This window comes from Mus caroli, chromosome 4 (genome assembly GCF_900094665.2).
Source record: "Mus caroli chromosome 4, CAROLI_EIJ_v1.1, whole genome shotgun sequence".
Classification (NCBI taxonomy): domain Eukaryota; kingdom Metazoa; phylum Chordata; class Mammalia; order Rodentia; family Muridae; genus Mus; species Mus caroli.
The window spans coordinates 99,753,993-99,765,107 of NC_034573.1; the positions used below are offsets into that span (position 1 = coordinate 99,753,993).

At 50.9% G+C, this 11,115-nt stretch overlaps 1 protein-coding gene across 2 annotated transcripts; it reads right to left on the reverse strand.

Moving 5' to 3' along the window:
- Positions 1 to 211: 211 nt before the first annotated feature.
- Positions 212 to 7,948, reverse strand: Dmrtb1 (DMRT like family B with proline rich C-terminal 1). 2 transcript variants are annotated; one of them, XM_021160799.2, is made up of 4 exons: positions 7,208 to 7,948; positions 4,229 to 4,437; positions 2,864 to 3,086; positions 212 to 992 (listed from the first exon to the last, which is right to left on the reverse strand). In XM_021160799.2, the coding sequence occupies exons 1-4, from the start codon at positions 7,797 to 7,799 to the stop codon at positions 928 to 930; spliced, it is 1,089 nt and encodes a 362-aa protein (XP_021016458.1). In that variant the 5' UTR covers positions 7,800 to 7,948; the 3' UTR covers positions 212 to 927. The 2 variants fall into 2 exon arrangements, 1 of the variants encoding a protein (XP_021016458.1); XR_003836469.1 differs by having other exon boundaries at positions 214 to 992; positions 7,094 to 7,217.
- Positions 7,949 to 11,115: the final 3,167 nt, after the last annotated feature.

Consider the following 11,115-nt stretch of genomic DNA (forward strand, 5'->3'; position numbering starts at 1 on the left):
TTCAGAACCCACCCAACAGTCTTGACCGTGACAATGTATGTAACCCACTCAGATCATCTCACTGGGGTCAAAGACAAGAAGGGCAGACAGGGAGACTTGGCTCAGCAATCACAGAACCTGAACCCAGGCATCCCGGGCTCCCCAGCCAGGGTCCTGCCCAGTAGCCTTCTGCGAGCTTGCTGTGAGGATTAAGCAGAAGAGCTTTCACAAGGATTTCTAATGCTCATTTTATTTAATACTGTCCCCAGAGAACAAATGGCCATTTTATGCTCCGGGAACTGCTGCAGTGCCCGTGAGTTCCCCACCATAAGAACATCAAATGCTAAAATCTACATTTTGAAATGAGAAAGGATGCCTATGCTTGAGTTTCCCAGGGAAGTGAAGTGGCTCAGGCGTCAGGACGCTCACTCTCTGGAAGAGGACGAGAGGCAGTGTTGGGCAAAGGTGGATGCTGCAGAACCTGCTGTCAGCATCTCAGGCCCTGGCACTTGCCCTGCACTGTCTGGAAGCCTTGGTGTTTGCGGTACCCAGGCTTGGGGTTCAGGCAAAGGGGGCAGAAGGCTGAACTGAATGGTGCCTTCTGTCCTGAGTGAGGCTTGGGGAAATCAGGGGCCACCTCTAGAAGTGAATTTCATACATGGCTCAAGATGGTTAAATTCATTTCTAAACTTGTGTTTCACCAGCCCCCACTCTTTAAAGGCCCTGCCCACCCCAGACATTCTCTCCCTTTGTACACCACTTCAACACCCACCCAGGATCCAGAGAACCTTGGAAACCACCTTTGCCCTTCTAACCTGAAGTAGGAAATTAGCTGCCTTCTCACACCTATCAGCATCCTTTCTCCCTACATCACATGAACATGGTGAAAAAATAACTCCCGCCATCTATGCCCGTCCCCACCCGGTGGCCTTCCAGGTGGCCTGCAGCTTAGTTGGACTGCTCCTGGGGAGAGTCCTGGCTGGGCTTGCTGGGTGCTTCTGCATCCTGGTCATCTGCAAGGGAAAAAGGAACAGCTGGATTCAGAAAGAGGGTGAATTACCTGTTCTCAGGTACAGCTTTCCTACAAGGCCTTCTCTTGTGCCCAGGCCCCTGTGGAGAGAGGCTCTGCATTCTTCTGCTGGGCAAGAGACTGGCTTCTAACCCTGGCCACGGGAACAGACTTGAGTCCCCCTGTCCAGTCTGGCTCTTCATAGCAATGAACTTCCACCTGCCCTTCTGTAGCAAGATGCTCAGTGGTCAGTGGCTAATTTCATGAATGCCCTGCCGGCTTCTGCCTGTGGTCTATCCTCAGGAGAGTCTCACAAGGCAGAGGCCACTACTTGTTCGCTTCGGTAGGTGCTGGACCTGAAGCACCACAGAGAATGCACTTGTCCAAGGTCACATTAACTATAGTACAGGCAAGAACAAAGCTCACAGGCCAGCAGCCAGTGTGCTTCAAGTCGCACTACACTAGCCGCAAAGCAAGAGAGCCACAGGTCTCAGTTTCCTCTCCATAAACTGGAGAGCACCAGACTTATCCAGTTCAATAGACAGTTTCGATATTTATATTAAAGAGCTCTTTGGATTTTCCAACTCTTTCCAAACCATAGGAGGCTGAGAAGACTGAAAAGAGTTAAGCCTTAGAAACCTAGAAGATGGCTTGCAGAGCTGGGTCAGGCCTGCAGAGAGAGCTGGGTCAGGCCTGCAGAGAGAGCTGGGTCAGGCCTGCAGAGATGGGTCAGTGGTCAGGAACCTTTGCTCCTATTGCAGCAGACCTGCGTTCAGTCCCCAGCATCTATGTTGGACCACTCCTAACTGCTGGTAACTCTAGTTCCAGGTGCCCTCTTCTGGCCTTTACAGGCACCTACACACACACACACACACACTAAAAAAACTAAACTAAAAAGAAACCTTTAAGCCACAAGGGCTCTCAAAAGAAAGCCCAAGAATTGGTGGTATGATGGTGACAGGGACAGCTGTCCCCTGAGCTTCATGTGCACCTGCAATCATACATGCATAAAAAAATAAGTATTAAAAATTGAATTTCAGAGAAAGAAGAAAGAAATCCCCAGGGCTGGTGAGCTAGCTCAGCCGCTGAAGTGCTTGCCTTCCAGCACTGAGTCTGCCCCTCGGAACCTGAGCCTGCTCCCTGGAGGCCCTGGGAGGCATGATGCTGTGTGCCTGTAATCTCAGAGTGAGGGAGGTGGGGACTGGAGGATTCCCCAGCTCCCTGTGCCACTGTAGCCTAACTGGTGAGCTCCAGGCCAATGACAATGAGATGTCCTGTCTCAAACGAGATGGACCATGTTCCCAAAGGTAACCCCCAAGGTTATCCTCCGACTTCACACGTGTGCTTATGTATATGGATGCTCACCCCTAACACACAAACATGCATGTTCATATGCATAAAAATAAAATATCAATGGTTTTTAAAAGTTAAAAAGACATTACAGAGTGTTCATAAATACCAAATGACCGCTGGCCTGTGAGGGGGATGGCGCTGGGGGCAGAGCCTGAGGCTTCGTGCTCAGGAGTCCCAGGCAGCAATGGCAGAGCTGCCAGACAGACTCTTTAGCTCCTGTCCAAGGGACTTGGAGGATGACAACAGTGCTCCAGCATGGCTCCTGCTGTGGCCATAGGTTCATTCCTGAGGAGGAGTCCTGGGGCCTCTCACTGACTGCGCACACTGTGAACATGAGCACACTTCCCCCACACCTCGCCCACAGTAATCCTGCCCTAACCTCCATGGGTTCATGCTTATAGACTATGAGAGGGCTGTGGGAATGAGCTCAGCCCATGGCCCCTCTTCCTACCCCTACTTCAGGACACCTCTCCCCTACAAAATCTTCCCCATCATGTGGAAGCAGGAATATTCATGTCTTACTGGCATTCTCCTTGTCTGTATCGTAGGTCAGCGAGAAAGATGGTGGAGATGGTGGCGGTGGTGGTGGTGGCAGGAAGTGGAGAGCAGAGAGGTAGCCTGGTGGGAGGTAGTGGGGCTGTTGTGGCTGGGGTGGGGTTGCTGGTAGTGGTGGTGGTGGTGGTGGTGGTGGCGGCGGCGGCGGTGAGCAGTAGGTTGGCTGCAGGTCTCTGGCTGGCTCTGACACCTACATGGACACAAGGAATGAGGGGCAGAGAGGGAGACAGTGAGCCAGGCAGGCCGATCAATCACATCTTTTTATTTCTCAAATGGGGGGGTGGGTCCATGTGGGGTTATATACAACACACACACACACATGTGCAGGGCACTTGGGACAGGGCATCCAGCAGACACCTCCACAAGAATGCAGGCAAACAGCTATGTGAGCTGAGCCTGGGGGCTTTCCCCAAGGGATCTGGGTGGGCAGAACTCCCCCAGGGTGCAGGGCTGGGAGGAAGGAGGATTGCTCTCTGGGCTTTGTCCCCCTCTCCTGGGCAAATGGGACTAGAGAAAGCACACAGAATAGCATTAAGTAGGCAAGGATAAAGACTGGGGTGTCTCTGGGTGTCTGGAGCATGTGGCCAAGGCAGGGCCACATGAGTGAAAATAGTCTCCTGCTCTTAGGTTGGATCCAGCCGTGACGAACATGGGAGGGGAATTGTCAGCATTGGAATGCCAAGCTCCCAGACAAGTCTCTCCTTAGAACAAAGCTCCTGCCTGGGCCAGTATGGCAGCTCAGTCCCAAACACGGGCCTGAGTCGCACCTTTCACAAAGGTGTCTGGTAGACCTGTCATTCAGAACCCTGCCCTGCATGCCAAGTCCAGACTTCTGGGTAAACAGACGATGTGCTGCAGGCTACACTTGGTCACAGCCTCTCTTTGTCTGGGGGCCAGTGGCACCTGCTCTCCTGGACTGTGGTAGAGGGCTGACGGGAACAGCCACATCTTTCAGGCTGGGCAGTAAAGGGTGGCATGGGAGTCAAGAGCTAGGTTTGCTGTACCTCGGGGACACACTTGAGATAGCAGAGCATGCCTGGGCTTGAGGCAGGGCATCTCTGACTCCATACCAATCAGCCAAGTGTGCTGCATCCCAGGCCTCATTCACAGTCCTGTAGCACTGGAGCTCGGCAGCAGGAAGACGTCTTTGGCAGCTGCATTGCACGGGTTAAGCCTACAGTCTTCCCTGGGCTCCAAGTCTGAAGAGCAGACACCACACCCCCGGCCCATTCCCCCTTATGACAACCAGCTCTCTGGGACTGAGGGCCAGGGAAAGTGATAAGGGCGGCTGGGGTAAAGACAGGCTTAGACAGGAGTCAGGCTCCAACTTACCAAGCCGCTTCTATGGTAGGGGCTGCAGGAGACATGCCGGAAGCCTCTTTGTTGAGGGACCCCCAGAGCAGAGGATGAATCCTGGCCTTCCGAAAGTGGAAAGGACTGGTAGGGTGAAACAGGGACGCAGGCAGGGCACTGCTTGAACGGCTCTCTCTCAGGGTTCCCAGCTCCTACCACATGATCAGACTTGAATCTCAGAGGATGCCCTAAGAAGATAAACAGAGAGGGGAAGTGTTAAGAACACAAACCTGAGGGGTGAAGCATTGCATTGCTGTCTCCCGGGCAACAGCGAGATTGACATAACCGACTAAAGGAGTCTCTAGTCAGACATCCCACTGGGCTTCTTTATACTCTTATACATACACAGATAATGTATTCTGGTCACATCCACACCCGTGCCCTCTCATCCCCTCTCCTTGTCACTGATCCTTTCTGCCATTTGTTCTCTTTCTGCCTTGACATCTCTTTGGGTATGTATGTGAACCAGTAAGATTAGCTAAGGCTACTTTCAGGAACATGGGTGGCCACACCACTGAATAATTAATTAACTATTAATTGCCTACAGATCCTCATGACCCTAACCCCGTGCAAGGCAGTAGGCTGCCAGTGAGCTAGTGAGTAGAACGGACAAGCTATGTTTGCCACACTCCACCCCTTCTCCTGGCTCTTGTGCTCTTTCCCTCTCCCCTTCATGCTGTCCCCTGGGACCTGGTGGAAGTGATGGTGGAGATTCCATTTGGGCTGAGCATTTAACACTCACCCTACAGCCCTTTAACCACTTCAGAGTCTAACAGTAACGGCCATGCAACACTAACAGCAACACTCTAGCACACCGGTGAGACTCCCAGTCCCCTCCTTGGTTCAGCGCTGTGTTGGGGAGAGACAAAGCCCTTGGCTTTGGCTGCAGTCAAGCTGTTCCCTGGGGTTGGTGCATCAGGAGGGGACAGGACGGGACGTCTAAGCCACCGTGTGGTGGTTCTCACCCACCACTGGACTCTGCTTCAATTTCCGTCGCTGGCAGTGCCGGTGTGAACGGCACAGCCCAGGCACTTCCTCTGCAGTCACAGACACCATCTCTCGTCTTCATTTTTAACCCCACTGTCCCTGAACACTCAAGCCATGCTGTTTTGCCCACATGCAAGGGCCCACCTCTCCTACTTAGTAAACTCTCTGGAAACGCCTCCCAAGATGCATCCAGACACATTCGTGTTTTCCTCATCCAGGTTTCTCACCAATCCAGCTGACAATCGAGAGTAGCACCATCAGGGCCAGCAAGATGGCTCGGCATGTAAAGGCACCTGCCACCTAGCCCGACAGCCACTGCTCCATCCCAGGGACCCATGAGATAGAAGGAAAGAACCGGTTTCCCAGAGTTGCCCTCTGACCTCTCCTCCACACGTGCTGGGATTAGCCACAAGTGTCCCCTTCTCCCCACCTCTTTATAACACATTTTAAAGTCCCTGTTTGTTGAGAGATGAACACACATATGCCCTCATAGGACTGCTGGTTTAGGTCTGTCTTCCTCATCAGACAGATAGTTCCTTGGGGAGAAAGATTTCTTACAAAATATCAGAAACATTAAGGATGATTAGCATTGGAGCGGAGTGTGGTGGCGCATGCCTTTAATCCCAGCACTCGGGAGGCAGAGGCAGGAGGATTTCTGAGTTCGAGGTCAGCCTCGTCTACAAAGTGAGTTCCAGGACAGCCAGGGCTATACAGAGAAAGCCTGTCTCAAAAAACAAAAAACGAAAAACAAAAAAACAAAAAAACAAAAAAAAAAAAAAAAAGAAAGAAAGAAAAGAGAAAAGAAAAGAAAAGAAAAGAAAAGAAAAGAAGAGAAAAGAATGGTTAGCATTAATTTCTGAAAGTCTGCTCTTCAAGGAAGGAACTTGTCCAAGGCTACACACGGGCATCCCCTCGACTCCGACTCTTTCTACACAGCCCTAAGGAAAGTAACCCCCTCTACCTGCCCCCCCCCAAAAAACCCCCACGTCTTCATCCCAAAGAGCCACATTCCAAGAGCCTCAAATTTTACATTACTTGAAAACATACTTCAGGGGCTAGAGAGATGGCTCAGCGGTTAAGAGGTTAAGAGCACCGGCTGCTCTTCCAGAGGTCCCAGGCTCAATTCCTAGCACCCATGTGGCAGCTCACACCTGTCTGTAATTCTAGTTCCAGAGAATAAAACACTCTCACACAGACATGCATGCCGGCAAAACACCTATGCATTATAATAAATAAATTATAAGATATAAATATAATTAAAAAAAAAAACTCAAGAAATCTACTTCAACCAGGAAAGCAACACAGCATAAAGAAACAATGTAATTTATGCACAAAGCGAGGAGTAAAAAAAAAAAATCTTAGTGAACCAGCCCATCCCCCTGGCCAACTAGCAGAAAGTTTTATTCCCCACCACATCAGGTGAAATAGAACAAGCGAGTGTGAGTACAGGTGCGTTAGGCTAGACACTGCAGTTAGGATAAACTAGCCTCGGCCCAGTGAAAGGAGGGCGCGCAGGCGCAGTCTAAGGTGAACAGCCACTCAGAAAAAGACTCTCCAGCAGGAGAAAAATGGCAGGCGGGGAGGGGGAGGGGTTGCCACGCAGGCGCAAGAGATCTAGACCTGGAAAGGGGGGAAGGGATGCCGTGCAAACGCGCTAGAGGGGCCACGGAAAGGCGCCACTGCCAAAGCTGCCCAGCTGCCATCTTTTTTTCCTCTTGCAGAAGTACAGAGGCGGAAAATTGCATCTCAACGTAACCCCCCTGCGCTGCACATTCTTCCCCACCAGCTTTTTCCCATTACCATCAGAAGCCACCCACCCAAATCCTTGTCTGGGAACAGGTTCTCAAGCGGGGTTACCTGGGGAAGGCGCCTTTCCCACCCCGGCACCAATCTGGGACTCCAGCTTAGAACCGGAGGCTGCTGGCCTGGTGCAGGCCGGAGGAACCGTCGGCTGCACGAGGCTGGGCTTACCGTAGTCGGCGAACGGCAGTCGGGGCACGGGCCGCACTGGCCCTGGCCGCACTGGCCCTGGCACTGGCACGGGCCGCACTGGCAGGTGCTGATCCGGGTAGCAAAGCTCCGGCCTGGGCGCCTGTGCCATGAGCAGCCACGCGGGGGAACGGTCGCGCAGTCCCCCCGGGGCCCCTGGTCCAGGCTGGAAGGTGCTGGGGCCCGGGCGGCCACTTGGGCCCAGCTGGAAGGTGCTCGGGCCTGGGCTCGGGGCCTGCGGGGGCCTCTCGAGGAAGCAAGTGGCCGCGGGGCCTGGCCCAACGCCTCCCGGAACCGCCCTAGGCAGTGGGCAAATGCTGGAGCTCAAGGCGGTGGCCGCTGCTGCTGGAGCCCTAGGAGGCAGCAGGGGACCCTGCGTGCCCACGGTTGCCACCTGCTCCTCAGCAGCTTGGGTTCTCAGAACCTTCTGGGCAGCCATGATCTTCTGGCGCTCGGTGATCAGGTAGCACTTGTCACAGATGCACTGCTTCCAGCGGCATTTGCCCGTATGGCCCTTGACTGGTACCAGGTAGCCATGGTTCCGGCACCTAGAGCACTTAGGGGCTCGAAACATCTTGTGGTCAAGCTGGGCAAGCTCTGCTTCCAAACGCAGCCACCACTTCCCGAAGCTGCAGAGCGAGTGAAGCAGGAATGAGCGGTGCCCCCATAAGTCCTTGGTGCTGGGGACATTGGATACACTTGTAACAAAACAGCTCACAGAATGTCCGGAGAACTGCAATAGGGCTCTTGCATTTTTTCCACTTTCTGTTGTGTGTGCGTGCTAAATTTACGGTGTTTCTGTGTGTTGGGCAATGGTGTACGGCGTAAATTCAAAATGAAATACTTATTGCATGTATGTCATACGAGTTATTTGAAGTTTTCAGCACTTGAATTTTCAAACTTCCTGTTCCCGCCAAATTGTAACTGGAAATTAGTTTTTTTTTTTTTTTTGAAAAAAGGCGGACTTCTACTCAACGGTCGAGGGTTTTAAAACTCCCAATGAACAGAGCTGTTAGTAAACCCGTACTGTTGGAAAGTTCCAGAGAACACCGTGTTTTTCCTCCCCGAAGCAGCTGCTGCTGCTTTCATCTCTCTCCTCTGTAGAGAAAAAGAGCAGTTCTGCTTCCAGAATATTCTTCGGCGCTTAGTGCAGTGTTGGTTACTTACAGGCATTGCAGAAACCATGAGTTTTTGAGTCCCGTTTGTGTAAGCACTAGGGTCTGAAAAATGCATGCTTAATAATGTTCTAAAGTAAAACATGATAGTCCTGAACTAATTTGAATTATTGGGTTTGGTTTTGGGTGTGTGTGTGTGTGTTTGTGTGTGTGTTTCTTGTTTCATATAGTCTTTTACTTGTCTTTATGAAGCCAAACAAAACTACTTAAAAAAAAAAAAAAACAACTCCCTAGCCACTGGAAAGACATTGAGGAAGCATGCATACTTCTCTCAGGAAAGGGGGCCATATAAGTAAACATTTTCAAGAACCTTCCTCAGACATCTGCTCACCCAGTGTAGGGCACACAACTCGGTGTGTTCAGACCTAACTTAGCGGGGCTTGCGCCTCCAGGATGGCCTTTATACCCAGAATCTACCAATATTACAAGGAGCCACAATTTGCTTGTTTTGTGACAAAGCATGTGTTCAAGTCGGTTCACTCTGAGAGAAGGGGCGCTCCCAGCTTTGGAGAGTAATCCCACCCAAAAGAAAAAAAATCACATACATGCGCACACACATGTGCACACACACACACAAGCACAATCTCCATGAAAAAAAATCTAATAACCTACATACAACCTGTCATTTAAATATATATACATCTATGTGTATACACACACACACACACACACACACACACACACACTATCTGCCTCCTGAGTGCTGGGTTAAGGGCATGCACCACTACACCAGGCTGTGGTTCTTTTTTTTTTTTTTTTTTTTTTTTTCCTTTTCAAAAGAAATATCTATTGTGTCTTTCAAAAGGTTTTCAAAAGGTAAAGACAGGCAGTGCTTTAAATAGGCCATCTCAGAGGGCTAGAAGCAGCGCGACTATGTTAAGATCAGAACTAAAAAGACTACAAAAGTGGAACTATATCCCTACACCGTGCAGATTCCCTGGAGCTCCCTAAAGCCAGAAAGAAGTCTTACTCCACTGCATTAACTGTAGGATCTGTCCCAGCTGAGTCCCCGCGGTGGCCATCCTGACTCAGGCTGCTGCAGTTTTGAACCTCAGCAGAAATCGCTGTGGGACGCGGACACCATCTGCCCACTTCCCTCTGGAGAATGCACTGCAGTGACTCTATGGGGGGAGATGGGGGTAAAGCCCGGGTTTCCAGCACACCGCCTTCGGCCGTGGGGTCAGACAACTTGGCTGGCGCTGGCTGGCAACTTCGACTGCGGATCTGTACACTTCCAGTTCCCGCCATTACGGCGCCCTTGACATCACCCATTTTCTGGAAGGAACAAAGCCCGCAGCGGCAAGATCACGGTCTTTTCCGACCACCACTTCAAAGATTGGTCGGTACTTTGAGAAGAGCTAGCCTAGAGACGGCTCACTGGTGTAGAAACTCAGCGGCGCCTCAGAAAACAGCGATTCTAGCTCATGTGGAAGCCGTGGCTGACCGAGCGAATCTTTCATCCCTGACCCGGGGTTGGGGAAGACCTGGCACTGAGTCGCCTGAGCCTCCTGACTGAAGAGTCTGGGGTGTTTTAATTCTCGTGAATTTAGTTATTTCTGTAAAGCAACCAAAATCTTAGAAAGGCGGGCACATGGCACAGGCTTCCTAGTGGCTTTGTTTGTGCTGGGCATGGAACCTGGGCCTTGAGTATGTTAGGCAAGTTATCCAACTAAAATCCCATCTTTTATTTTCCCTTCTTTCCTTCCCTGCCTCCCTGCCTTCCTCCCTCCTTTTTTCTTTGTGTAGAATCTAAGTGAAGTTACTCAGGCTGCCCTGGAGCCCCTCAAGAAGCCCTGCTGTGGACCCTGAACCCCAGATCCAGCTGACTTAAGCTTCCCATTAGCTTCAATTACAGCCAGATCCAGCTACAAACATTAATGACGGATATTAAGTTATTCATAAATTTATTTTTATAAAAGTGTGGCACTCTTGAGGGGTGTCATCTGAAGTGGGTAGGGACACAATAATAACTAAGCTTAGGGCAGGATCTGCTCTTTTGTTTTGTTTTGTTTTTCAAGACAGGGTTTCCCTATGTAGCTTGCTCTGTGCACCAGGCTACCTTTAAACGCACAGAGATCCTCCTGCCTCAGCCTCCCGCATACTGGGTCTAAAGGTGTGCGCCACCATCCTGCGGCTCTGGATCAGTTCTGTTTAAGGAGGTATTTGTGCTTACTAGCTAGCTAGCTTCTGTGAGCTTTACACTGCCCTGCTGTGAAATCTTTCTGGTGATGCCAGGGTGTAGAGTCTGCCTTGATTTTCAATCTCCGATTGCAACTCTCTGGTGGTAGCGTCCGTGTCTGTGTCCGTGTTCCTGTCGTAGTGTTCCCTCCCCCTCTCGGTTCCCCGTGCGCCGCACCCCCTCCCCCCACCTGGGGCTAAGAAGTTGTTACCATTCTGGGCTCATTAGACTCTTGAAAGTTACGGGGGGGGGGGGGGGGCGTTCCATAAAACTTGGCTTGTTTAAAAAAGTTTTCCTCATCTCTGAAAGTGGGCAAGAGCGTATTCACTGGGTTGTCATTTCAGGAATTTTACAGGAAAATGGCACCATTCAAAGAGTCTAAGTTTTAGATAGGAAGTAACTTTAATCCCAACATTCGGACCTCTGAATTCAAGGCAGGCCTGGTCTACAGAGTTCCAGGACAGCCAGGGCTGCACAGAGAAACCCTGTCTCAAAAACAAAACAAAACAAAAACTCAAAACAAAATCATCAACAAC